This window comes from Maylandia zebra, linkage group LG5, assembly GCF_041146795.1.
Source record: "Maylandia zebra isolate NMK-2024a linkage group LG5, Mzebra_GT3a, whole genome shotgun sequence".
NCBI classification, from domain to species: Eukaryota; Metazoa; Chordata; class Actinopteri; order Cichliformes; family Cichlidae; genus Maylandia; species Maylandia zebra.
The window spans coordinates 40,295,092-40,317,925 of record NC_135171.1 but is presented as its reverse complement, the minus strand read 5'-3'; the positions used below and the strand labels follow the sequence as shown (position 1 = coordinate 40,317,925).

At 45.6% G+C, this 22,834-nt stretch overlaps 1 protein-coding gene across 2 annotated transcripts; it reads left to right on the top strand.

The window, feature by feature from the left end:
- The first annotated feature begins 940 nt into the window (after positions 1 to 940).
- Positions 941 to 21,185, top strand: LOC101476746 (DDB1- and CUL4-associated factor 1). Of its 2 annotated transcripts, none has more exons than XM_004559009.5 (30): positions 941 to 1,162; positions 3,055 to 3,251; positions 3,374 to 3,450; positions 3,572 to 3,645; positions 5,063 to 5,176; positions 5,624 to 5,761; positions 6,130 to 6,738; positions 6,820 to 6,921; positions 9,037 to 9,195; positions 9,283 to 9,462; positions 9,562 to 9,671; positions 9,887 to 9,986; positions 10,539 to 10,708; positions 10,882 to 11,006; positions 11,442 to 11,518; positions 11,872 to 12,036; positions 12,188 to 12,343; positions 13,216 to 13,875; positions 13,966 to 14,243; positions 14,353 to 14,551; positions 14,871 to 14,953; positions 15,075 to 15,159; positions 15,342 to 15,575; positions 16,076 to 16,169; positions 16,268 to 16,372; positions 17,636 to 17,709; positions 17,815 to 17,904; positions 18,320 to 18,484; positions 20,459 to 20,595; positions 20,926 to 21,185. In XM_004559009.5, the coding sequence occupies exons 2-29, from the start codon at positions 3,061 to 3,063 to the stop codon at positions 20,585 to 20,587; spliced, it is 4,743 nt and encodes a 1,580-aa protein (XP_004559066.2). In that variant the 5' UTR covers positions 941 to 1,162; positions 3,055 to 3,060; the 3' UTR covers positions 20,588 to 20,595; positions 20,926 to 21,185. The 2 variants fall into 2 exon arrangements, with proteins under 2 accessions (XP_004559066.2, XP_004559065.2); XM_004559008.5 differs by having other exon boundaries at positions 942 to 1,162; positions 20,459 to 20,579.
- The last annotated feature ends 1,649 nt before the right edge of the window (positions 21,186 to 22,834 follow it).

Genomic DNA, 22,834 nt, shown 5'->3' with positions numbered 1-22,834 from the left:
GTAGTGTCTGGCCTGTAAGAAACAGAAAAACTGAGCTGCAGCTACGCCAAATTTGGTGGATATTTGAGAGAAACTTGCAAATTGTCCATCTTCATATAAGTGCAAAGGATTTTAGGCCCTTTCTAAGCCAGATATGAAAAGCATTATCTGCCATCGAGGGAACAAATGGGTGGTTTGCTGCAACTGGGCTTTGAAGTGAGAAAGCCTGGAGACACAGACTCTTCCTAAACTGAGACCAGATTCCAAGAGACTGCTGGACAACTCCATTGTTACTGGGTAGAGGCAATGCCAAAGGGAGTGATGAACCTAGTCACAGGTAGGGAACTTTCCCACTTGAATATGACTCCATGGCAACCCAACCTGGTGGTGACGGTTTGAGATTGTAGTGTCTCCAATACAACAAACACCTGATATTGGCGGCCCAATAATAGTACTGGAAATTAGGGAGGCCTAAACCTCCAACCGGCTTGGGCCTTTGAAGATGTATATGAAATTTTCAAATAAAATTTGTTAGCCCCATTTGCAGAGTAATCAAAAAAAGCCAAACAATAATAATAGATAAAAGAAACAACTAAACTCTTGCCAGAAATGATTAGTACATAAGCAGGACCAGAAACATCCTCTCTTTCTGACATGAACAGTTAACATCAATGTGTTTTTTAAACATCGTACAAGAAAAGTTATGGTGGGGTAAAAACGACGAATGACTTTCAAATATATTTCCTTTACTTTGTTGGTAATGTCCAACTTTTCTTCCACTCCAGGTCTCGGTATAAATTATTCCAGTAAGCAACGTCACGGTTGTCTTTCGTGTTTTTGGCGGGGACACCGATCTGTTCAACAGAGGAAACCGCAGGATCCAGCGGCAGAGGGGTCAGAACACCCGCAGGGATGGCGTGAAACATTGTGGCATAGTCCTTTTGGTGGAACAGGAATTTTGAACTACAAGTCCCAGGGAGAGCGTCGCCTGTGTTTCGTCATCTAACGTCGACTCGTTCTGTTGACGTCGTGTGCGGCCGCCGGGAGAAGTTTGAAAATAAACGTGAAAGTTTTTTTCTCGTGAAACGTTGAGTGTCGGCGCGGTTCGAGCTGCTGCTGTGAGGCTGAGCTGTGAGAGTTTGTACCGAGGAGGGAGCGGAGCGCAGAGGAAGCTGCTCCTCAGGTGAGTGACGTGCGAAACTCAGAGAAGCTAGCTGTGTCCGACATGCGGCTGCCGCACAGCGCCGCTTCCAGTGCGCTCAGAGGGGCTTGGCGCCTTATCTCACCGCGGTGGGACCCGGAGGGAGGGACAGGGTGACGGGGGGAGGGCAGTCGGACAAAAATAAAATAAACAAAAAGATGCGAGTCGAGTTAGAGCGAGTTAGCTAACTGCTAGCCGGGCTGAGCTTACCCTCTAACCCCTGAGCCCGGTATCAGTGCAGAGGCCACCTGTTGGTGCACAGGTGTTTCCAGCTGTCACAGCTGTGTTTGTGTGTGAAGAAGCCTCCCGTCATGCCTCAGCGCAGAGCGTCTCTGAGACGGCGGCCGGTGAGTTACAAAGCCTGCCGTTGTTGGTCGGACAGCAGCAGGTTGGACTGTGCTTACAGCGCTCAAAGTGCGGTTTGACCAACAACACGCATCGTAGCAAATATAACATCTCCGCTCACCTCTGGATTTTTCCGCAGAAAGAGGCTTTTTAAATGACCCGAGTGCCTCCTACGATATCAGTTTACATACACGTTTTGCTTGAAAAATAACATTTAAAAAACATTTGAAATGAAATTAAAAGCAGCAACTTCCTAACGGCTCTTTCAACACCTGTCTTTGAAGGTGTTGTACCTCAGTATTTGAGCAAGCGCCGAGTGGATGTGATGACAGAAGAAGTTAGGAAGTTTGAAAAAGTCCTAAAAAAGTTAATTTTTACTTGTCTTTGTTATAATTTATATCAGACCTCTTCATAATTAAAAAGAAATGTCATAAAGATGCATGCTGGCTCATGGTCAGCACAATTAGGACTTAAAAAACAACTCAGGATTTTGCATACTCGTTAATCAGAAAAGGCATTAGCAGGTTTTTAAGTAAGTAAGGCTTATTTATATGCTGCTTCTCAAGTACAAAACTCACAAGTGCTTCACAATGCAGAACACATACAGCAGTTAATATGGTACGAAAACTAAATAAAGGCAAGCCTGCACAGGTGGGTATCAGCAGTGTCCACAGAGCTTATGTCCAATGGAAGCAAGTTCCACAACCACAAAACTGCGCTCTCCTTTTGTCTTTAGCTGGACCTTGGTGCAGCCTCCGAGCGTTAATCGTCTGACTTCAGACATTTAAACCACATGGATGGTTTTAGTAACTCACTGATATATGGAGGCTTCTGACCACGGAGGACACGTCACCAGGATTTTAAACCGAACATTAAACTTTATGGGGAGCTGGTGTAAGGAAGACAGAATTAGTGACTTTTATTTCATGTGAACCAAACCAGGCCATAAACAGATATTATTCTATTCTTTTCAATTAAATTAAATAGAATTTTGTATTTTTATCCACTCACACTTTCATCCATCCAGTAAAATCAGCAGGATTTTAATCAGTTTCTGTTGTTTGGGTTTAATTTAGTTTAAAGTCACATGCTTGTGGTTTTAATTAAATGTGATCCAGTTTTGCTCACTTGTTGAAGTCACACTCCACAGTTCCACTTTGAATCAATGCTATTAAGGCGTCTCATAGCATCGACAAACTGCTGGAGACACTCCTCAGAGATGTTGGTCCATGTTGACACGACGGCGTCACACGGCTGCTGCAGAGTTTTGTGACATGGTGCATTATCCTGCTGGAATCAGCCATCAGGAGATGGCACACTGTGGTCATAAGGGGATGCACATGATCAGCAACATTACTCAGATGGTGTTAAGAGAAGAAATGACCTCCATACCATTACAGCACCAGCCTGAAGTGTCCATGATGAATAAAACTGCACAAAAGTATTTTTCTCTTTAACTTTAGCTCCACATCTAATACAGCACTGAATGATCTGCCTCTTCCTCGCCTCCTCCTCTTCCTCTCTTCCAGGCAGCAATGTCTTCTGCAGACGAAGAGCCATCGGCCGCCATCGTGGCCGCCTTGACGTCTGCGTTATCGAGTGCCGTGTCAGCTGCCATGGCGGTTGCCATGGCTGTTGATTCAAAGGCGGATCTCTCCGCGTTGCTCGACGAATGGGAAGAAGCACAGAGAGGCCCCACAGAGCAGCTGGTGTCCGTCTTAAACAGGTTTTTTTTTTTTTAAGCTTTTAGCGACGCAGATGACGTGTGACGTCAGAGCCTCTCAGTCTGCCTGAGTCTGTGGGTCCATCTTGAGTAGAAACCCTGTCTCATCAGTGTGTTTTCTGCAGAATATCGGAGCTGATTGAGAAAGAGATGGGAGAGTATCACAAAGCAGACCCGGATCCGTTTGATGACCGTCATCCAGGTGAGTCCTGGACCCTCTGGCCTCTATGTTGCATGTTTTCCACACTCGGTTCCGTAAAATGATTTCAACAACCAATCATTCAAATTGTTCAGACTTTTGTGACTCGTGTGTAACGTTGCAGGACGGGCGGACCCTGACTGCATGCTGGGACAACTCCTGAAGATGCTCTTTATGAACGATGACTTCACTAATGCAGTAAGGGCTGCTGCTTGTTTTTGTCCTCTTGTAAACCAAATGATGGCGTGTGGTTCCAAGGGTGGGCCGTCAGCTATGGCAGCCTTATCAGGCTTCATGCTTTGAGTACAGAAGCTCCACCCAGCAGCCATTAAAGCCTTTAGCTGGTGCCAGGACCGTATGGTATTGAATCTTTATTTTGAACATGTTGAAATAGTATAACAACAACAACAACAGAGGGAAAATGAGACAAACAAACAAAGCAAAAGCACTTTGTCTTCCTGTTTATGCCCTGCTCATCAGAAATTCTTCATTACAGTTTGTTACATGTATTATTTATTTATTATTATTTTTTATAACTCTAGTAACACATCAAAACATATACACATTTACATATATATTGTCATGCGCTGGCTGTGTGGAGGTAGATGAGGACCCAAACGCAAGCTCACGGAGGCAGGAATGAACTCAAAACAGCTTTATTGCTGGAGAGAAAAACCATACAAACTAAACTGGAAACTATAACATATTATAGGGAGAACCACACGGCCATGGATGAGGGAGAACGCGACACAGAACTGAGGGAGACGCGGACATAAATACACAGAGGGTTAACGAGGGAAGTGGGAGCACACGGGGGAACACAGGTGACACAGATAATCGTAACGAGACAGGGCAGGAGTGAACGCAACACTGACGGGAGACTGTCAAAGTAAAACAGGAAGTACACAGAGGTTCAGACAGGAGGAGAGAGAGCACGGGTAGAGCAGGGACATGACGGGCTGGGGAAAACATGGAATGAAACAGAAGGAGGGGAGACGAGGGCTCACAGATACACAGAGGGGCACACAGGGGGGAAATCAAGGAACAACTTAACAGAACAACCTAGAAACCAGGGCATAAATAAAGAACAAAACACACGAAAACTAAGAATACTGGGCCAACATGGCCCAGGATCATGACACACACACACATATACACATCATTATTGTGAAAGTAGTGGTGAGAACGCCTGATCAGAGCCCCGCCTCCTCCCTGTACTTTGCAAAAACTGTATTTTTGAACCGCTGTTTAAACTGAGGCATGCTGGGACATTGCTTCAGTTCTTCACTTTGTTCCACAGCTTCACGCCACACACACACGTGCAGAAAGTTTTCAGTGTTGTTTGATACGGGGGGGATTTTTAAATTTAGTTCCCTCTTCAAACTGCATCTCCGTTTTGTGTGTTGCTTTATACATAATTTGCGCTGTGAGAAAATGAACCAGATCTGTCATTTTAAACTGGGCATCAAGCAAATCTGCTTTAATAGACAAAGTCTTTGTTTATACAGCCCCATCACGTGTCCACAGTTTAGAAATGAGGCCAGTGAACGTTGTCTCGAGCAGGTAGCTGCACAGTTTGTGCTACACTGTAAGTTTGTTTTTGTGTGTTTCGCAGCTGCTGGACACGTACATAATGACCAGCAGGGAACACAGCCTCAACACAGCAGCCTGCCGCCTGCTTCAGAACATTTGCCCGGGCCTGGAGACGGCCGTCGTCTTCCAAGAGAAGGTAAACACTATTTAGACATAAATCACTGTTAGATTATCGAGCTGGTGTGTGCGTTCAAAAAACAAATTATGGACACGTCTATAAAGTGTCCAAAAAATATTTTACTATGAGGGATCACATGTTTGGGGGTGGTCCATGTGGAGTTAGAGGATTTGGGTTTTGTTAGTTTATACAGTTCTAATAAATGACAGTATATGGATGTGCATATCAAAACTGAAATCCACCTTAATAATGTGCATTTCTTTTCATGATGGTACATTTAAAAAAGTTTTTGCTGTGTAGATTAAAGAGGAAGTGATGGTTGTTCTGTAGGAAATATGGGAATAACTAATTTGAGTAATTATCACAGAGACTTTTATTAAAAGGTTTCCGACTCCTGTGAGCAGAATAAGCACTGGTTTCTGATAGGCTGTTCCTGTGCTTCGCTCACCTGTGCTCTCTGTGCAGGAGGGTCTGGCTGAAAGGTTGTTTGGCTGGGCTCGTGAAGCAGAGCGCCCGCTGTGTGTCTACGCCACGGGTCTGCTGGCCCGAGCCATGAGCAACCAGGAAGTGGCGGCCAACTACAGAGAAGAGAACGCTCAGCTGGTGGGTGGCAGTAATTAAAGACTGTATGTAAAAGATGGACGTGGCTGTCGTGACATGATCCACAGGGTTCTAGATTCCACATTTGGATCCCTTTTAGCATTTTGTAGTTTGGAAGTGACCATGTTTGGATGAGAGGATGGCGTGCTACGTTATCAGCTAATGTTGGTTAGTTTTGTTAATGTGCTGTGTGCATAGACCAGCAGCAAACATGTTATTAGTGCATCGAGTGTGCAGCGTCCTACGGTTAAAAGTCTGTTTCACCACAGACTTCATGCTTTATGGCTGTAATCTTTTATATACAGTCTTTGCGCTTGATTTTTAGAGTTTTTGCGTCAGCGTCATAAAATCTGAGTTTCCTCATCCTCCAGGTGGCCGTTATGATCAAGCGGTTGCACAAGCTGCAGTCTCAAGAGGCCACGAGTCACTTTAGTGCCACCCACACCTCAGAGAATCTACCTCAGGACTCTCAGGCTGAAACTGCACAAACCTCAGGCGTCACAACGGCCCAGCAAGACCCGATGGAGATGGAGGCGAGAAATGAAAGAGCCGGGGAGAGCAGCAGGACCACGTCCAACACCAAACCCACGTCTCTGCTCGGCTCAGCTCAGAAGAACGGCGGCCGCAGCAGCAGCTCTGCCCGACTGCTGCCAGGCTTCGTTTACCAAGTCGCTCCGGACTCTGCGTCCAGGGAGACGGAAGACATGCAGGGAGGAAGAGGTGGAGGAGGAGGGAAGAAATGGGCTATAAAGGAGAACGAGAGGAAGGCAAAGCAGAAACTGAACATTACCAACTCTTCGGACAGGAGTGGAGAGGACGCAGAGAGGACCGAGGCCAGCGAACAGCCGGCCAGCACCTCCTCATGGTCTGAGATGAGCTCCGTGATGATCGGCACCGACTTCCGCCTTTCACCGCTGAGCCCGGCCATGGAGCAGCGGCTCATCCTGCAGTATCTGACCCCGCTCGGAGATTACCAGGAGGTAGGCGTGCAAATCTGAAACTGTTTGGTGAATGCAAATAATTTTAATAAATTCACAACTGATGACCCTCCTTGTGTGCAGCTGCTGGCTGTCTTCATGCAGCTGGACACGCGGTCGCTGCTGATGAACTACATCGACCTCAGACAGACCAACAACGTCCAGCTCACCTTTGACGCCCTGCTGGTAAGGATGACGGCGTCCCTTTGAAAAAATTGATGTGGAGGGAATTTTATGAAATGCTGTGGATGATTTAGTGCTTTGATGCACTCTGAGTGAAGCATTCGTACATGCGTGTATATCAGTGGTGCAACGGATCACGGTTGATCCGTAATTCGAACCGATCACACTCCACGGTTCGGTACACACGTGATCCGAAGATTTGAAAAAGAAGGAAAAAAAGTATGCGTATGGTGCGCGTGGTCAGTCTGTCAAGAGATAGCTATGGTCGGTGCTAGCGGTCCAAGTGCAGGAGCAGAGGAGTTTGCGGTATTTAAGCAGCCCTTTGCCTCCCAGTCCGACCGGGCTAAAGCTGTTACAGAAGCTACTGCGGTGTTTAGCTGCAGACGGGAGGCCGTATTCTGTTGTGCAAAACAAGGGTTTAAACTGTGATGAACGTGCTTGAGCCACACTATGATATCTCGTTGCACGTCCACTTCAGTGACAAGATCGTTCCAGGCATGTATGAGTTATGGCTGAACTGTCCCAGGCATCTTCTGTTGCCCAACTACAAACGGTTGGAGCTCCAGGTCAACGGAAAGCGACGTGACCGTGACAGCTCGTTGTATCACAGCGGAGTGGTAGATACAAGCCCTGTACTGCACCTCAATTTGTTTTTATATAATTGCGTGGAATGAGTCTTGAGTTGAATGTTTTTAATAGGCAAAAAAATACTTAAAAAGTTCATAAGTAAATGTTAAAATTTTTTCTTTTTTTCTTTTTTTCTGATCCAAAAATTGATCCGATCCGTGACTTAAAACCGTGAGATCTTTGATCCGTTGCACCACTATTATATATTCTACTCATATATCATGCTCAGAGAGAGCAAGTCCTTCCAGTGTGTCAGCATCTGTTTGGTCACTTGCTGTCAGATGATTGTAATTCAGTTAGTTTGTTCCACGTTCAGCATTGATACGTTTGTTACTACGTGTTTGAACAGCTGCCTTAAAGCAACATGTATGTTTGTGTGTTCTGATTGTGTTACAAGTTATTGTGACAGAACGTGGTGTATGTTTATTTTACTAATGTAACTTACTGAGGGGTTTTTAGTGATCTTACAAAAGCAGTAAATCTTTATATCGAGATGCTTTAATGAGCCTCAGCAGCTCAGATCACGTTTCGCCTTGTTTGTCAGTGCAGCCCCTCCCCGCTGAGTCCGAGCGTCTGTGTGTGAAAGATAATCCAGACCTCTGTGGGTGGCTCTCAGCCCCATCACCACAGTTTGTTTCATTTTTAATGTGATGAAACTGAGTAGAGATATTTTTTCTTTTTTTTTAACAGTGTCGTGCATGGTCACATGGTCACATGTAGGGAGACGTGTTCCATCTCTCAGTTGTTTGTAGATCGTGGACACTGTTCAGTGCTTCCCGTGTAGATGTTTTGGAGGAACTAACAGGCTCTTCTGATAATGGACGGGTGTCAGATTAACTGAAAAGTTGATGAATTGATTCTCCTGTTTCAGCTCAATCGATCCGTCGTGTGAGTAGAGAAGCAGTAAAAGTGGGATTCATACGTCCGTGAGCTGATAAGTAATCATAGGTAATTGCTGCCTCTGGCGTTCAGTAATTCTTCACCAGAGAAAAAGGAAATTACAATTACATTAAAAGTAAATGTCTTATATTTTAATTTTAGCTGATGCAGAATCTCACGTAGGTGAAGCTGCGAGCCGTGAACGTTGCAGGGCTGATGTTGGAAGACTGCTGCATGTTTATTTACTCTTGTTTCAGTCGTAGTCGTGTGTGGTGGTGATGATTAATATTATTAATATTTTTGTCCATTTCTATGCCAGTTTAGGGATTGTTGATTAAAGCAAAGCAAACTGAAAAGGAGAACTTATTTTTATTTTTAGATACATTTTTATATGATTTCGTTTTGTTTTGAATGAGTAAATCTTATTTTTAAGATGAAATGAAATCATTTTCCCCTTGTCAATAAAAGTTTATCAGTAAACCCACTCACTGTGATTCTTTTCACATCTACGTGAAACCTTTAAATCCTCCTCGTTATATTTGCAGCAACGTGTCATCTGATAAACTGATGTTCGCTGTTTGCAGCCTCACTGTGTCGTTGCTCTCTCGTCAGTATCTCGCCTCGCTGCTCCTCCATAAGAAGTTTGCTGCAGAGTTTATCGCTCACGGAGGAGTGCAGAAACTCCTGGAGATCCCGAGGCCTTCAATGGCAGCGACCGGAGTTTCTCTCTGCCTCTACTACCTGGCGTATAACCAAGACGCCATGGAGAGGGTAAAGCTACAACACTCTTCTTATTGTGTGCAGGATTATTACAGCAACCGTAGATCAGTCATGGTGAACACTGTCCCGCGTTTGCAGGTGTGCACGCTGCCCGACGGCGTGCTGTCCGACACGGTGTCCTACGCGCTGTGGCTGCTGGAGTCGTCGCACGCGTCGGGCGTCTGCCACGCCACCATGTTTTTCTCCATCTCCTTTTCATTCCGAGCGGTGCTGCAGCTGTTCGACCAGCAGGACGGCCTCCGGAGGCTCGTCAACCTGGTCAGCCGTGAATCTTTACTCTTAAACTATTTAAACTAATTTCAGAAGTAACTATTTCTTTCGATCGGACACTTTTAGCATCGTCTCCTCTGCCTGTAGATCAGCACTCTGGAGATCCTGAACGTGGGGAGCGAGCTGTCCCGGCTGAGTGATGACCAGGTGTTCTCCAGCAGGCAGACAGCCAAACACACCTGCATGGCCCTGCGCAGGTGAAGCGATGGGTGGAGACACAAACACAAAAATTCTTATCTGGCACAGCAGCCATGTTTTATTTAGATATTTGTACATATATAATATATTTCTTTATTGTGTTGTCGGGTAGAAGTAAAGAAATACTCTTCACAGTCTGAACATGCAGGCAGTTCCTCTCTGCTTGTGTGAAAGTTTGGAAACACACTCATTGATTATCGATTACTTTGTGAAGGTACTTTGAGGCTCACCTCGCCGTGAAGACCGAGCAGGTGAAGCAGTCCCTGCACGCGTCGGACGGCGGTATCGTCATTCCCCAGCAGCCGTTTTACAAGGTACTCGATGGAGTTTGTGAGTCGTTGCTGTGCTTTTTTATTTAAACCACAACAACAGATTTCCCTTCTTGTCAGTGAAGATGAAATGCTGACGAGCCTCCTGCTTTTCTGTGTCGTTTGCTCAGATTTCATTTTGATCTGAAACGTTGTGTTTTATAGTTCTGTGATCATCATGTGACTCGCTGCCTTTCTTAGCCTGGTTGTGTGTTTGTAAGAGAAGGACTGCCTTATAACGCAACTCTTAATCACATTTGTGATCTGGATTTAGATATGTGGATTTTAACATTATAATGTGGCTGTGAGCAGATGAGCTGTTTCATGCTCACCTGTAAGTAGTAGTGATGCTTCAAAATACGTAAAATGATAACCTCAGAGAAGCTGTTTGTTTGCTCTAAATGACAATTTAAATGTACAATGTTTATGATATAAATGCAAGGTGTTCAAACACTGAGCACAGACTGAATATAAAAGATGGACGTAGCAGCCGTGACATTTAATACGAGTCTTGGCTTCATATACAACTCATGAAAGTCTGCGGCTTCCTGCTTTCAGGCCTATTCGTACACCAGAGAGCAGATTATTGAGATGATGGAGTTTCTCATCGAGTGCGGGCCTCCTCAGCTGCACTGGGAGCCGGTCGAGGTCTTCTACAAGTTGGCCTGTGTCCCCTTAATGCTGCAGCTCATATCTACAGCCTGCGACTGGAGGACTTACTTTGGCAGGTAACCCTGCTCACACACATACCTGCACGCTGTGAGCACTCGGTGGGAGTTTTTATGACACAGAAAGGAGTCGGTGTAAAAGTAGCTTTGCTTGCTTTCTGTTTCTGTGTTGCTCGTCTTTGTACGCAGCACTGATGTGTAACTGGAGTCTTTTTCATGTTTTTTTTCACCAGGAGCGACACTGTGCGGTACGCTTTGGACATCCTCTCCATCCTGACGGTGGTTCCTAAAGTCCAGCTGGTCCTGGCAGAAACCGTAGAAGTTCAGGATGAAGCCAGGTCCCCCGTTTCCACTGTGGGTCAGTAAATCTGATCGTTTTCTCCTCTAGTGCTGCTAAAACTGTTCTGATTGTTTCCAGCTCCATGTAACATTGAATGATTCAGGATTTGAAATAATCCTTATGAATCTTACACACAATCCAACTGTCTTCTGATTGGTTGCCACTCTCAAACAGAAAGCTTGGACAGAGGGAGGGTGGGTGGGGCCTCTGTGCTCACAGCTGATCGTTTTAAGGATGTCCTCCTGCTCACGGGCAACATGCAGATCCAAGAGTAGATAAAACTGGGCGCTCGGAGCAGCCTGGCTTACTCGATCTCTCAACCTTAAAATTATTAACATTCATAAACATTCATGTGACAGTAAATGAGGAAAAGCACAAAGGGTCCACTGTAACTGAGAGATGTTGTTAACCTTTGGGTGTTCTGCGCGTGACCGTCTCTCACCTCTGCTTCAGGTATGAGCATCATTCTGGGTGTGGCAGAGGGCGAGGTGTTTGTCAACGATGCTGAGATCCAGAAGTCTGCACTGCAAGTAAGGAGAAGCTCTAAATATCTTAATGAGACATTCTCCCGACTTTGATGACCTCCAGAAAAAGGGTTTGCCCAGAAATGTGCAGAGTCTGTGCAATCAGAATGAGAAGATTGCAGGTTAACAGCACATGAGCGCACATTCATGAAGGATCAGCACGTTATGACTTATTCAGAGCAGGCTGTGAGGTCTCAGACGTCCCTCCTTAGAAACAAACTTTAAAGGCGCATTTGCAGAGATCGGCTCACGAATCTGAATGTTTAAACTATTTTATCAGATAAAACTGTTTTAGATGCAGCATTTGTGCAGCAAATGATGAAAATTTGTCTGTCGTTTCCTCTCTAAAATCGTCGCAGGTGATAATAAACTGCGTGTGCGCCCCTGACCAGAGCCTGAACTCTATGGGGGCTTTTGCGGTTACCCCTCTCAAGCCATTACTCCATCCCCAGCAGCCCCCCACCCCTCACAACAGGGTGTTGGCCCACATGTGGCAGGTGGTGCAGAACAACAATGGGATAAAGGTAAGAGCAGCAGACGAGCAGTGGGAATTTTCCCGGTTTGATCCTTTTGGGGTATCTGGGGTAAAAATCTGCCCCGCTGTGGTGACCCCTGTTGTAAATAAGAGATCGCCTGAAAGCGAAATGCTTTTCGTGTTCCTCGTGTCGTCTCCAGGTGCTGCTGTCCCTGCTGTCAGTGAAGATGCCCATCACGGACGCCGACCTGATCCGCGCTCTCGCCTGCAAAGCTCTGGTCGGACTCTCTCGCAGCTCCGCCATCAGACAGATCATCAGCAAGCTGCCGCTCTTCACCAGGAGCCACATTCAGCAGGTGCGCACAGGTGTATCTGAGTGAAAGACCTTTTAATGCTTTTGTGGCAAAAAACAGACTGAAGTTTAGGGTGTCCGGACAGTGGTGACGAAGCCGCTGTATAAACTTGGATTTTGAATGCCGAGTGCGCTTTCCTCGCCTCGCTGTGCCCAGAAATCAGTTTGCATCCATCTGCAAACGGTCATCTTCTGAAAGGCTTCCCTGCCACCTTTTCATACGCACTTAAAGTTGCACACTGTGGCTAACTGCAGCTTATAATATAAAATATTAAAGCTATTGTTAGAAATCTTCATTTCATGGCTCGAACTCACAGTAAGTTATTTTATTGAAGAGATGTCAACAACAGCAGAGCTTTACTAACTGTAGCTCACAAGTTAATAAACGATTACTTTACTATTACTAAAGGCTTTTCTGCAGGAAGTGAGGGTGTTAGCAGCGTTCAGTCCTTCCACAGCTGCTCGCTGGCCTGCAACACGCTGCCCTCTTTATAGAAACGTGGGCGGTAATTGGTGTCAGCAGCAGCATTATAACAAAGCAGACAGGCATGCAAAGCATAATGAGGCCCAAGTACAATTTAAATATTGGTGTATTTATGTTTTTTAAACTCTGTGGCCAGAAAATTTGAATCTTTTGAAACTGGAGAGAGAAAAAAATCGATTTGCATGTATGAGTCATTTCTGCTTCATCCGGCAATTTCATGTCGCTTATTCAGGTTTTTCAGGAAACTGATGACGTAGACGCCTCAAAAACTACACGATACATGAAGGTTTAACAGACTAGTGTGGTGCAGTTATAGTAATGCTGCAGTTGGAGGCAGGGTGGAGGATTTCCTCCGGCTCTCGTCGTGTTCATGCTCTGTTTTCTGTCTCCAGCTGATGAAGGAGCCCGTGCTGCAGGACAAACGAAGCGAGCACGTCCGCTTCTGCCGCTTCGCCGCCGAGCTCACCGAGCGGGTGTCTGGCAAACCTCTTCTCATGGGCACGGACGTGTCGTTGGCTCGCCTGCAGAGGGCCAACGTGGTCGCCCAATCGCGCATCACATTTTCCGAGAGGGAGCTCCTCGTCCTGATCAGGAACCACCTCGTGGCCAAAGGACTTCAGGACACGGCAAACACGCTGGTCAAGGAGGCCAATTTACCCGCAGCGACCCTCTGTCCAAACCCCTCCCCTTCCTGCGTCACCCCCCCGCCCTCCGCCTCAGTGGTACCCAGGACTTGCAGGTTAGCGGGTGGGATCGCAGCGCGTATCGCCAGCCATGTTGGAGCCTCTCCCGTGTCCTCGGGTGCTTCTGTTTCTCCTTGCCCCTCTTCTTCTCGACCCCTGGCACCTCCTCACCCTTCGTGCTCCTCTGCATCTACCTCTGCCCACCCCACTCCTCCTCCCCCTCCTCTTCCTCATCCTTCACCTCAGGGACAGGGCCCATATCCACTTGGCCGGATTTTGTTTTCACGGGAGCGTCCGGTGGCCCCGTGCAGCTCAGGGAAAAAGCTCCGTGCACTGAAACAGAAGTCGGATCACGGTGCTTTCATACAGGTCAGGGTTCGATCGGTCACCAGTATCATCGCCGTGCTCGCACACAGACACGGCCTAAGCTCAGCTAGTCTTTCTTTCCCTCTCTGTCAGACTCCAGCAATGAAGAAGCAGTTGGAACGCCACCTTCCTTCCCCTCCAACGCTCGACAGCATCATCACCGAGTACCTGAGGGAACAACACGCCCGCTGCCCCAACCCGGTCACCACATGCCCCCCTTTCTCTCTTTTCACGCCCCACCGCTGCCCGGAGCCCAAGCAGAGACGACAAGCCTCTCCCAACTTCACCGCCCGCCTGGGTGCCAGGGTGCTGTACCCCAAATACGGAGGTGTGGACCGAGCGTGTCTGGATAGACACCTGATCTTTAGCAGGTAAAGAACAGACTCACCTGTGCAGCAAAAACGGTTATTTAGCTTATTTTTGGCTGTTTAAAACGGACCTCTGCTTCTCCACCGCTCTGCCTGTTTTCCCTTCGTCGAGGTTTCGTCCAATGTCGGTGTTCCACGAGGGCGACGGAGACGAGAGCGGCTTCACCTGCTGTGCCTTCTCAGCCTGCGAGCGTTTCCTGATGCTGGGAACCTGCTCCGGCCACCTCAAGTTCTACAACGTCCTCTCGGGAGAGGAGGCGGCCAACTACACCTGCCACACGTCCGCCATCACACACCTCGAGCCCTCCAGGGTATCTGCACAAGCATTTAAACACACCTGTTGTTATCCTGCACAACGTTTCCCAAACATTTGCATATTTCATGCGTTTTTTTTATCTGAGGCTACGTCCTCGACCGGGTCAGGGACAAATCTGCACTGAGTATATTTGAGTTTCTGATGTAAGAAGACGTCTGGTGGTGTGGATTTGTTTTCTTCTATAAGCTCAGCTGATCTGCAGGCACTGAGGCGACTGCCTGAGCTGACGTTATGCTCAGCTTTGATATGAATAGCGGCTGCAGCCTCAGCTCTTTTTGTGCCGTTGTTAGAAAGTAACCGTTTGTGCTTCTTAGGATGGGAAACTGCTGCTCACCTCTGCTTCCTGGAGCGTCCCTCTGTCGGCTCTGTGGAGCATGGATGGAGTCTTCATCAAAAAGTAAAACCGCCACACCCTCACGCTTCACTTTTAATTTTACACACCTGTGTATGCACTGCATAGACACCCTGAGGTGTGGACTGTGGTCTTCGTGGTGTCGATGTGTCTTTTTCCCCTTCAGAAACTCCTTTGCAGACGATCACTACGTGGAGTTCAGTAAACTCTCTCAGGACCGAGTCATCGGCACCAAAGACCAAGTCGCAAACGTAGGTCGCCCAAAATGTTCTGCTCTGCCTCCTCTCATCATAACAGCAGGAAGCAGAGTTGATGTTGATAAAACTGGAATCCCTTAAATTAAAAATCTTCATTTGCATTTAAACTACTGACAGCAGGAAACCGTAGATTTGGAGTTCATTTGATTCTCATCGTTTGTCTTCGTGTCCTGAAGATCTACGACATCCAGACGGGTCAGAAGACGCTGACCCTGAATGACCCCGGCCTGGCCAACAACTACAAGAGGAACTGTGCCACCTTCAGCCCCACTGACGACCTGGTGCTAAACGACGGCGTGCTGTGGGACGTGCGGGCGTCGCGGGCCATCCACAAGTTCGACAAGTTCAACATGAACATCAGCGGGGTCTTCCACCCCAACGGCCTGGAAGTCATCATCAACACGGAGATTGTATCCTCTGATGCTGCCAGGGGCCGTCTTTTCTGTCCTTTTCTTTCCTTTACTGCAAAAAATATAGTTAAAATGAAATGGGTCATTAAAAAACGTTCTGGGCCCAGTTAATGGCATGTGTATGCAAAGGAGCTGTTCAGTGCTGAGCCCTGCATGTTTCTGGTCTTCATTAATGCTGCTGGTTTAATGAAGCAGGAGAATCTGCTGCCCTCATTATTGAAGTGAACTTGCTGTGTTTCACCTGAGCAGGTGCATTTTTACAAATTCGGCCTCGTCCAATTTACCCTGCTTAAAAAAGACATGGCCTTTAATATTTTTAATGCATATTACCTGATGAACCATAATGTCAGTTTGGGTCTTACAGTCTCCAAAACTATAGTCAAAGTTTAAGATCAGATTATTGATCTCAGCTGTAATAACGACGCAACAAAGCGAGCTGCACGTGTTTCTGCGTCGCCCCCCGTTGTGTCGTAGTCGTGGGCCTTGACAGCAGGTGTCAGTGGGACCTGAGGACCTTCCACCTGCTGCACACCGTCCCAGCCCTGGACCAGTGCAGGGTGGTCTTCAACAGCAACGCCACCATCATGTACGGAGGTACGAGCTCATGTGTCCGAGTCATTACGAGCACAGCGAGGGGCCGAATCACCGCTCTGACGTACGATGTTTTTCCCTCCTCCTGCTCTCGCACACAGCTATGCTCCAGGCCGACGATGAGGATGACGCGATGGATCAGCAGATGAAGGGTCCCTTCGGCTCGTCCTTTAGAACCTTTGATGCTACGGACTACAAGCCCATCAGTAAGGCTTCACTTCCTCTCACTGTTGGTCAAACACAGTTTATATACTGGGGCTGGGGATCGTCACTGATTTCTAGAATTGATTTGATTCCGATTCACAAGGTCCCGAATCGATTCGATTTGATTTGAATCGGGGAAATTTTGTTATGATTCAGATCATGCATCAGGACATTTCCATATTTTTATATCTATAAAAAGGAAGCTGACACTTGTGAGACTTTATCAAAGGTGTGAGCATCACAGCAGAGGCCTTTGTGTCAAAGTAGCTGAGGATGAAACAGAAACACATGAAGGTGATTTTCCTGGTCTGGATTTTATAAAAATATTCTGCAGTCAATCAAAAACGAAAGAAAACCATTAATCAGCATCTGAACATTACCTGATGCTGCTGACGTGAAGCAGAGCAAAGTTACAGAGGTTTGATTAGAGACGCAGCGTTTTGCAGTTTTGCATAAATTTAAAAAGTTTAAAATTGTCCAGAAGCCTGTTGAACAGCAGAAATGAAGTTTTCTCTTTGGAAGTAAGTAAAAGGAATAAAACAGCGATCGACTGCGCTGTAAACAATGGTAGACTTGTGATAGTAAGCAAATAATGCAGAAAACAGATTTTTAGACAGGAAACTGTTGTTGAAGTACAGAGAGAGAGAGAGCTGTGCATGAAGTGTGATCAGCAAAAGTCAGAGTGAGTTCATGACGATGTTTATGTGAAGCGTAGTTTGGATCTTCTTTTGCTGCTGGTTCAGTCAATATTGTTTGGAGTGAGATCAAACCTGCAGCTTCAGAATCAGCACAAAGACGTAAACACAAAGCTCGACCCGCCGAAACATCAGGATCAGCGAGCTGTCGGCTTTCAGCCCCGACCGTGAGAAAGGCGACATCTCACTGATTCTGATGCGTCGGCGTGTCCGCGCTTTGTGTTTACGTCTTTGTGCAGAATCCGTGTTCCTGCTCTCATTTACTGTTTTAGCTGTTTGGTGGTTGTTGAAACTTTGTGAGGTTTAACCTGAGATTCTGGCGTTTCGGGCAAAATAAATTTATAATAAAAAATCGAATCAGGATTTTAATAATTCGATATCACGCTATCCAAGCCAGAATCGGTTTTAATCGATAAATCGATCATCAAAACCCGCCCCTAATATATACATATGTGTTTGATTTTATTTTAAAGGTCAGGTTTGTGCTGATCTGCCAGGCTTAGCTGCTCCTCCTGCTTTTACGAGCCGAGGTTCGAAGAGCTCGAGCTTCATGATGTTTTTGTTTTTCAGCCACTGTGGACGTGAAGAGGAACATCTTCGACCTGTGTACAGACACCAAGGACTGCTACCTGGCTGTCATTGAGGTACTTGAGCATCCGTGCTATCAGAGGGTTTATTGTTGTTTCCATTACAGCCCATGTGACCCTGTAAGGCCGCAGACACGCTAACGTGATGCGTTTACTCTGCAGAACCAGGACGCGGTGGGCTTGGACACGGTGTGTCGTCTGTACGAGGTGGGACGACAGAAACTCGCCGAGGAGGGAGACGACGACGATCAGGTGAGCATTTGCTGAGCAGCTTTGTTTTCTTTTGTCTGCGATGACCCGACCTTCACGTGGAGGCTCATCTCTGATGACAGCTGGGTCTCTAGAGCAGCTGCTTTCAGGGAAAGAGTCCACGGTGTCCCCGTCACTGTGACCACAGTCTTTTATTTTTAATTGAAGTCTTGTGCGACTGCTCAGGGAGCGGACCTGAAGTGGAGATGAGCTTAAGCCGAGCAGTTTTATCCAAAAGCTTCTTCTTCTCTTACTTTTGATGCTTCTTTGTCTGCCGTTTCTTCTTCTTCTGCTTTTTCTGCTCTTTAATTTAATTATTATTATCTGTGAAACTTGTTTTACTGAGAAAACTTCCTTTCGTTGCTGTCGTCGTCGTGATTGAGTTCATTTTTTTAAAATTTCTTTTGTGCTCTTCCAGGATGACGATCAGGACGATGACGATTCCTCTGACTCCGATGACGATGATGATGACGACGACGACGACGACAACGACGACTTGGACACAGACCCGCTCATAGAGGAGCTGGCCAATAACAACGAGGCAGAGAATGAGGAACAAGCCGACTCGCCCAGAGACGAAGAGGTACCCGACCCCCTAAATCCATCGTCCAATCAGCTTCTTTTATTTTTCACTTTTCTGTGAAAGGATTGATGAAGACAACACTTTGAAATGATAGTTTACTGAATATATAAATGTCTTGTTTTGTTTAACTTTATTTTCTTATAGTAAATATGATTTATAGAAGAACTTGTTGTTCATATTAGTAAAATTTACTTGTTACTCAGGTTCTTTGTTTATGGATGATTTATTCTGAGCTCACTCGGCGTTGTCACCATGACGACTAATATCTAAAATAATAGCAGTTACATTAAAACAATAATGCTTCTTTAGCTTCTTTCACATATTCATGGAAACTCAAATTAACAGAGACATTGAACGCACCTCACGCTAGGGCTGCTCAATTAATCGAATTTTAATCACGATTACGATCTGGGCTTTCAACGATCATTAAAAATGACTGAGCCGATTATTAGCCCCTCCCTCATTTATCCGCGACACCTTAAAGGCCGGTCCGTGAAAATATTGTCGGGCATAAACCGTCCGTGGCGCAAAAAAGGTTGGAGACCGCTGATTAAGAGGACCCGAGGGAAGCTCGGAAAGCTAAGCAGAAGTTATTTGGAGAGGAGAGTGACTGCCGCTGGTTGAAAAGTGAGGTAAAAAAACTTCAGTGGTGTTGCGCACTATTTTATATTATTTTTTAAAGTCATTGTTAACCCTTTAAATCCGGTCAGAGCTGCACGCTCCGTTTTGTGTAACTATTTTTGTAGAACCTGAACCGCGTAAGCTAGCGCAATAATTTGTTTGCATATGAAACCAGAGGAGTTGTACTTACATCTGATGCCATCAGCTTGTCCTCGGTCACGGTTTCCTTCCACATAAAGCTTTGCAAAAATTGCATAAAAAACATAATATTCCAGAAACACGCTTTGCCGATCCGATCAGCTGTTCGTAACACTTCCCACAGTGAAACAGACGCATGTCCGCCATTTCCTGGCCGAAACCGGAAGTGACGTCATTTTCGCGGAAAATGTAGTTTTTTACTTGTAGGCCTTAAAAGCCTATACTGGTGTTTTTATAAGTCATGTTTGACTTTTCTGAATAGTTTCTGGGATGCTTAGAACTCGAATTGCACTGCTGGAAATAGTTTATTTTGATGCACATGCTGTTTTCTTTGCAAATTTGCATCATAGGATTGTTTTTTCGTTTTTCCTGCAGTATATAAAAATTGCTGTATCTCCAAAATAAAACTATGATAACACTCAAAATAAATTTCCTGTTGTTGTAAACTATTTTTTGCAACTTTTTTGTATTTAAAGTTTTGAGGGATAAGCCTCTTAAATTTCTCCAAGTAGAAATATATGTAAACAAACTAAACAAAAACGAATGTCAATTTTCTTGTAGTTTATTGCACTTTTTTGCAATTAATGTAGTTACTATGGACTTAATGCATACATATTATTAAAATATGGGCTATAACAGTTATTTAGCAAATTGAAATGCTCCCACAAATGGCACTACAACATGTAAAAAAATAATATAAGCTCTGGCGGACTTGGTTCTATAGTAGGTCTTAAAGGGTTAAATAAATATCGTCAAATAATCGAGATCTCAATTTCAGTGAAAATAATCGTGATTATCATTTTTTGCCATAATCGAGCAGCCCTACCTCACGCCTGTTGTAGTCAGATGGGAGAGAGCGTTCTTCGAGGCTGCGCTTCATCTCTCACAGTGGATTTAACGCAACCACAACACTGCGACGTGTGTTCTTTATAAACTTGAGTCCAGCTTGAAGGCGGTGCCACTAAAAACAGTCCGTGCTGGACGTTACTTCCAAACTGAAGTGATGTGACTGCTTCCCTCGCGTTAGAGGAGAAAAATCAGTTTGAGTGTTTAAAAAAAGTTCTTTGTTTTTCAGTTTTAGGTTTCACGTCTTCTCTGGTCCTCACAGTTCAGACTGCACTGGGGAGACTGATCTTTTTTTCCTTTCACGCTCAGATTGCTGATCTTCTGGCTGGCGACAGCGATGATGACAATGACAGCAACGACAACAACGACTCGGAAGACTGGGAGAGCGTCAATGATGGCTCTGAGCCGTTCGACGCTGACGGATCAGAATGTGAGTGATAATCCAGGTTTGTTTGCTTAAGTCTGTTTTACTTTCGAGGTTTTTACAAACTCACATCCGGGCGCCGAGGACGCCGAATCTGCAAAAACTGCCTGCATAAGTACAGTTCAGAATATAATATTGTTAAAAATGAGAGAGAACGGCACTGCACGTTCTGGGTTTAACACGGACAGAATGTTAATGTCTGGAGAGCATCACACCGAAACTGGATGAAAAAACCCGAGCTTTATTCCTTCATTTTTGTTCTTTGTAATGAGGCCGTTGATTTGAAGTGAACCGTGTGTGTGTGTGCGTGTGTGTGTGTGTGTGTGTGTGTGTGTGCGTGTGTGTGTTGCAGTTCTCTCTGGAGCGTCCGATGACGACTTGATCCAGTCCATCCGTGACCTCCATGACCGATGGTTCTCCTGACCTCAGCGTTCTCATTCGTACCTGTTTAAATGCTCGTTTCTCTTTTAAGCAGGCAGGTTGACTGTGAACACGCTCGTATGCAAATCAAATTTCTGCAATATTCTGTTTCTCTAATATATATTTTTTACATTTGATGACGTCATTGAGAGATGACGAATAAATATTTCCCAGAGTTTGTGGGGCCTCAGATATGCAGACTTGGTTTTCTTCCTCTTGGTTAAATATTGAGTTTGAAATTTTGGATTCTTTTTGGTATTTTTACCTGCTGTGAAACATCTTTTTCTCCTCATTATTGATCAGCACCAGCTTTGTCTGAACTACAAAACGAGACAGAAACACAAGCTGTAGTTTTTCAAGTCCTTTCAACTCTGAAGCAGTGAGCAGTCTTTACATTTTATTTGAGCTTAATATTCATATAAAAGCAGTTATTGACGTAAAAGAAAAAGAAAGAAAAAATTATTTTATATACACAGTGTTGAGGTTGTTTTCTACAGATTTAAAGACTGGATGTTTTTAACTGGATGGATTTAGGCCAGCCTTCTTCTTATTGGCTGCTCCTGTCAAACAGATGGGTTGAACAGCAGGTGGGCGGGGCTTCTGTTCTCACAGGACTGTGTGCTCGAGCAGTACTGAAAGGCACTTCGTGTGTCAGGGTTCAGTTTGATTGTCCTGGTAAAAACTAACTGCAGAGTTGGAGGACCGAGGAAGCAGCAGAGACAGACAGGAGCAACGACCAGCAGCTTGTACTGGACCAGCAGGAAAAGCCTGGTTTAAAGAGGGTTGTCGAGGATTCCTAGTCCTTTAAGTTTGGATCTCACTGAAGAGCGGAGCAGTGAGAAGCCGGGAGGGGAAAACAGAGGCCTGAAGATTTGGGGTAAGAGCCTCCCGATGGCTCTGGGTCAAAGAGAAGGACAATTGCTGGAAGCTGAGGCGAGAGCGGCCACCACAGCTGACCAGCCAACTTCAGGTGCTGTGGTTGAAGTTGAATCTGTATGATGGTTGGAGGAAAGCACCTCAGAGGATTTAATTCCCACACAAATGATCTCTAAAGGTGGTTGAAGCGTTGGAGGTGAATCCCGGTGAGGTTTAAGTCATTGCTGATGTGGAGGAATGAGCCCAACCTTTGGAGGGAACAGAAAGATTGCTGATGTGTGTCTATTGAAAACATCACTTTCCTGACAGCTTACAGGTGAGGATCATGTAGACCTCACACAGTTCATTAGAGTATAATTTAGATAATAACTTCCTCTACAGTCTTACTTTCATAGATCTTGAGATACTTCAGTAGTTAAAGGGCAGCAGAAACATCTGTAGGCACTTTTTCACTGTTCTCTGCCAACCACAGCAGCAGGTCATAAATCGAGTCACAGCAGCTGTTTCAGGCACAAACCAGAGCACGCTTTCTGCTCGGTGTTCAGGAGTGGACGAGTTAGGAATCCAGACGTGGTCGGGCACATGAAATAAAGCCTGCTGGCTGCAGACGCACAGAGTACACGCCCACCAAGCTCTTTATTTTCAAATCACATGACTAATCTTTTAAATTAATCTTTCTTTGTTTGAACATGCAGCGAGACTTTTAAAAAAAGATTTTCCAAGTTCGAGTGATGCTAAACAATCACCTGTTGATGAGGGAGAGATGCTGTGGTTTCTGCAGAGCCGTGAGTCCAGACGAGCGTTTCTCCTCGGCTGTGTTACTTTCAGGTCTCTGTGGACAGCAGCGTGTTGAAGTGAGTTCTTATTCGTGGGTGATAGGGTTGTAGCTTGAACCCATCCGCTGGAACGTTGAAGACAATATAATTACACTGCTAAGCAAGACACAAATAGGCAAAGTTCTTCAT